At 39.6% G+C, this 4,501-nt stretch overlaps 1 protein-coding gene across 1 annotated transcript; it reads left to right on the top strand.

Moving 5' to 3' along the window:
- The first annotated feature begins 1,254 nt into the window (after positions 1–1,254).
- LOC140374345 (delayed-rectifier potassium channel regulatory subunit KCNS2-like) lies at positions 1,255–3,105 on the top strand. The gene has a single exon (XM_072461211.1). The coding sequence runs from the start codon at positions 1,255–1,257 to the stop codon at positions 2,692–2,694; it is 1,440 nt and encodes a 479-aa protein (XP_072317312.1). The 3' UTR covers positions 2,695–3,105.
- The last annotated feature ends 1,396 nt before the right edge of the window (positions 3,106–4,501 follow it).

Genomic DNA, 4,501 nt, shown 5'->3' with positions numbered 1-4,501 from the left:
ACGCAGGCGGAAGTGCGCATGCGCACTCCCCCGTGCGGACTGATACAACACACACGTGCGTTTGTTTATTAACGCAACGGAGCGCATCGCATCGCTCGTCTCCTGTAGATTTCTGTCCACTTCTGCGTCAGCTCGAACTGTATTTTTCCGTCTTCATTTTGCCCCGTACACTGAGGGAACTATATTATGATAGATCCATGCGCTTAGGCACGCGGAAACGTGGGGACGAGCCTGACGCGGCTGCAGGTGAGCGGTAGGTGCGTTTTATGATTGATACGTGGCAGGACAAATGATTTATCCACGCCACGAGGAAATATGATAAAAGATTTGCTGGAAAAAATCGTCCATACCACCTTTAAATTTAGGAAACAGTTAATCCAGGTTACATTTCTTTCAGTTCTAGATTATGGTGATATTATATATATGGATTCTACAGCAACAGTGTTGAAACCTCTGAACTCAGTTTATCATTCAGCCATTTTTCACTCATCACTGTGAATTCTATTCTCAAGTAGAACGGCAATCATTGGATGCAAGACGAGAACAGCGTTGCCTTTTGTTTATCTAGTTTATTGCACATCAGTTCAAGTATTCACCGTTTGAGGTCTCAGAAAATTTTTATCTTACAATCCCATCGTATCGATACAGACACAGGAAAAAAAGCTTTCAGCAACTTTGCTCCTGTGGAACAAAACACAGAGACTTTTCAAATTAAATCATTTAATGCCTTTTAATGATTTTAAAGCACTGGCCAAGGACTACCCGCAGTGCACTTGTTTAAATATAATTTTATCTCATATTGTATGTATGAATGTGCTTTTATGTAATGGTTAATTATATTATTAATAGCCTACTTCTGTTTTCACAATAAACCTCGGGGTTCTTTTCTGCATCTCAACTGAGAAACAGTTTTTGTCTTTTCTGCTCAACAAACATATAACGTTCAACTAAATTCAACTGAGGCTCACAGTTTGGGGGTTTCTACTGAAGTAGAGCGTTGACTATTGAAATATGTTTTAAATATATTTGTATTCTTTATAAATTTATGCACGAGATGAAATGACATGGAAAAATAAATAAATAAACAATGTATGTATTTAATAGATACAGTTTATTTTATAAATCCAGCACAGGCATATATAATTCATTATGACAACAGAGGATGTAATACATGTCATCTGTTCTACCAAAGCCTTTGTCTTCCTTTGTGGCCACTTGTTTCATTTCCCCCTCTCTCTGTCTGTGCTTGTAGACATGACGGGACACATCCTGGCTGAACCGGTCCACAGCTCTCGAGCCGATGACACCGCTGCTATTCAAATTAATGTGGGTGGTTTTAAGAAACGTCTTCAATCTGACACTTTATCCCGCTTTCCCGAGACCCGTCTGGCCCGCCTCCTTCAATGTCGTTCCAAAGAATCCATCCTGGAGCTCTGTGATGACTATGATGACACAGAAAAGGAGTTTTATTTTGACCGCAACCCAGCTTTGTTCCCTTATGTCCTCAATTTTTACAACACAGGTCGATTGCACGTCATGGCTGAACTTTGCATCTTCTCCTTCAGCCAGGAGATTGAATACTGGGGCATCAATGAGTTTTTTATCGATTCATGTTGCAGTAGCGCTTACCATTGTAGGAAAATGGACCAGGATAGGGTCGACTGGGAGGATAGAAGCGATGAAGGCAGCACTACTTCATCTTTTGACGACTTATTAGAGTTTTATAACGACGCATCAAAGTTTGACAAGCAGTTTTTGGGGAGTGCAAGGAGGCGTGTATGGCTTATGTTGGACAACCCTGGTTACTCCGTGGCCAGCCGAATCATCAGTATATTGTCAATACTGGTCGTGATTGGATCCATTGCAACTATGTGTATGAATAGCATGGGTGAGTACAGCCTGTCGGACAGTGAGGGCCAATCCAGAGAAGATCCCCGATTTGAAATTGTTGAACATTTTGGAATTGGCTGGTTCACTTTGGAGCTCTTAGCCCGCTTCGTTGTTGCCCCAGACCTTTTGCAGTTCTTCAACCACCCTTTAAATATCATAGATCTCATCTCCATACTTCCATTTTACCTCACGCTGCTAATCAATCTCGTTATGGAGAGCACCCCAGCTCTGGCTAACTTAGGGCGTGTGGCACAGGTTTTGCGACTCATGAGAATATTCCGGATCTTGAAATTAGCACGTCACTCTACCGGACTCCGGTCGCTTGGTGCCACATTAAGAAACAGTTACAAAGAGGTGGGCCTGCTGCTACTTTATCTCGCAGTTGGGGTGTCTTTCTTCTCCGTCATGGCTTACACCGTAGAAAAGGAGGACAGTGACGATCTCTCTACTATCCCTGCTTGTTGGTGGTGGGCAACAGTCAGCATGACCACAGTAGGATACGGAGATGTCGTGCCAGTTTCCATAGCGGGCAAACTCACTGCCTCAGCGTGCATTCTGGCTGGCATCCTCGTCGTAGTGCTTCCCATTACGCTGATTTTCAACAAATTCTCGCTCTTCTACAAAAGACAAAAACAGCTGGAGATTGCCATGAGGAGCTGCGATTTTGACGCAGGAATCAAAGAAGTGCCGTCAGTGAATTTGAGGAACTATTATGCCCACAAAGTGAAGTCGATCATGGCTAGTTTGTCCAATATGAGCCGCAGTTCGCCCAGTGAGCACAGCCTGAATGAGTCCATACACTGATATAGACTGAGGAGCTGTCCAGAGTGCTGAAGCTGAAAATCCACACTTCCGCCACTGTCTCTGTCATTGAGTGCAATAATGTGTTTTTCTGATGTACAGTATGTGTCTAACTATGGGAGTAGATGTAAAGGAGAGACTGAATATTTCTCTGCGCTCTATCAACAATGGCTTTGGAAACAACGTACTGTCTCAAAATGTTAAAATGCTAAATTAATTATGTAATTGTTTTTACTGTCCCTCAAAGCCAACGTTTTGTTCTATTTTGTTTTAAGCTTAAATGTTTTAATTATTTTCTTCTCATATAGGTAAATTATATGAAAGAATTTTCGGACACACTTAAAGGTGCCGTATCTGATTTTATTTCAAGTCAAAATCTGTTTTACTTAAAGATATATTGTAAAAGCAGCTATTAAGGTCAAAATAGAGATATCTATGTGCTGTTTATCATACTATAAAGTGATTAAATGTCCACAAAGCTGGAAATAACGCTGGTGCGCTGTTGGCAAGCTAGTTGTTGTCAGCCAAGACTTGCCACTTAACTTACTTTACATTCTATTAATTATCATTCTTTTTCTTTTTATTATTATTACTTTGGCTTTGTGGGGCAGTCCAGTCCTAGACAGTGTCCCTATGTAGTCCACTTGGCTCTTACTTGTTGTGGTCAAATTTGTCTTTTCAGAGTAATGTGTAATTGTGACGTTGCAACAAGTTACTCCTAGCGTGTGGCTAACCTATATAAAGAGAAACCGTGATCGTGTTATCGTTCAAAGGAGCGAGACATTCACTGTCTTCCTAATATTGATTGAGATGTACTTGTTCTAGCCCTGGGGAGGGAGTCTTTCTGCATTGGCTGACAACAGATCTGACCCAGTGTGACAGGCACAGCAACAGTCATTCAGAGCTGACAAGACCAATAAAGTTGTACTTTGAGGACGTTTTGAGGATGTTTTTTTGGTGCAACTCAGTTTCATAAAAACGTTTTAATAGGTCCGTTGCCTCATAAATAAACAACATGGTGTTTTATCTATTCTATACTATCTATCTATCTACAGCTTAGAGCACACAAAAGGCACAAAAATCAGTGCTCAGAAGCAATTGTTGTTTAAGTGAGTCATTAACCGTAATTAAAACACAAACGATTTAGTTTTGGGTCCTGGTTCACCTAATCTCCACAACTTTTTGAAAAGGCAGTGACACAAATCAATAGCTGTAATGAGCATGCTGAACTTTCTGAATTGCATTTAAAGAAGGAAAATAATTTCTGTAAATATTTATCTTTCTCCAAACTATAGACTATATCTTCTTGGTTCATTAAATCATAAATCTCACTTAGGAGCAGTAAAGGGTGACCTGGGAGAATAAAAGATACATTTGTCAATCTAAAGTTACAGTAAATGCAAAACATGTATGCACATTTCAATCAGATTTATTTGCCCAGGTCAAGTTTTAATTTTAATTCAATATTTTCTCATTAATATTCAGTTATACAGACAACACTATCAGTCAACCCAGTCAGTTAAAGCTAACCTATTTAAAAATGGGGTGTTTTGACAATAATTTAGACATTTTTGCATTCAATTAAATCAATGTAAAGTACTGTGCTAAAGGCCCACTTTTAAGAATTAATGGCAAGTAAAATGGATGGATAGAACCCCTTAAACAACACTGTTCTTATCTTAAAAAAACCTATAAAACAAATGCACTATAAAACAATAATTTTATGTTTTAATAATAAAACATAAAAAACACTTTCCCCAACAACTGCATGTTACATCATTCTCCCTCTTGTTTACCCTGAATCTTGAGG

Source organism: Eucyclogobius newberryi, unplaced genomic scaffold (assembly GCF_026437365.1).
Source record: "Eucyclogobius newberryi isolate DKJ021-1_F unplaced genomic scaffold, fEucNew1.0.hap1 SCAF_3, whole genome shotgun sequence".
Taxonomy (NCBI): Eukaryota; Metazoa; Chordata; class Actinopteri; order Gobiiformes; family Gobiidae; genus Eucyclogobius; species Eucyclogobius newberryi.
The sequence above is the reverse complement of the archived record's forward strand: the minus strand, read 5'-3'. Positions and strand labels throughout refer to the sequence as shown.

Excerpts from the sequence above, each read along its gene's own strand:
- LOC140374345 (XM_072461211.1), top strand. The coding sequence starts at position 1,255 with ATGACGGGACACATCCTGGCTGAACCGGTCCACAGCTCTCGAGCCGAT.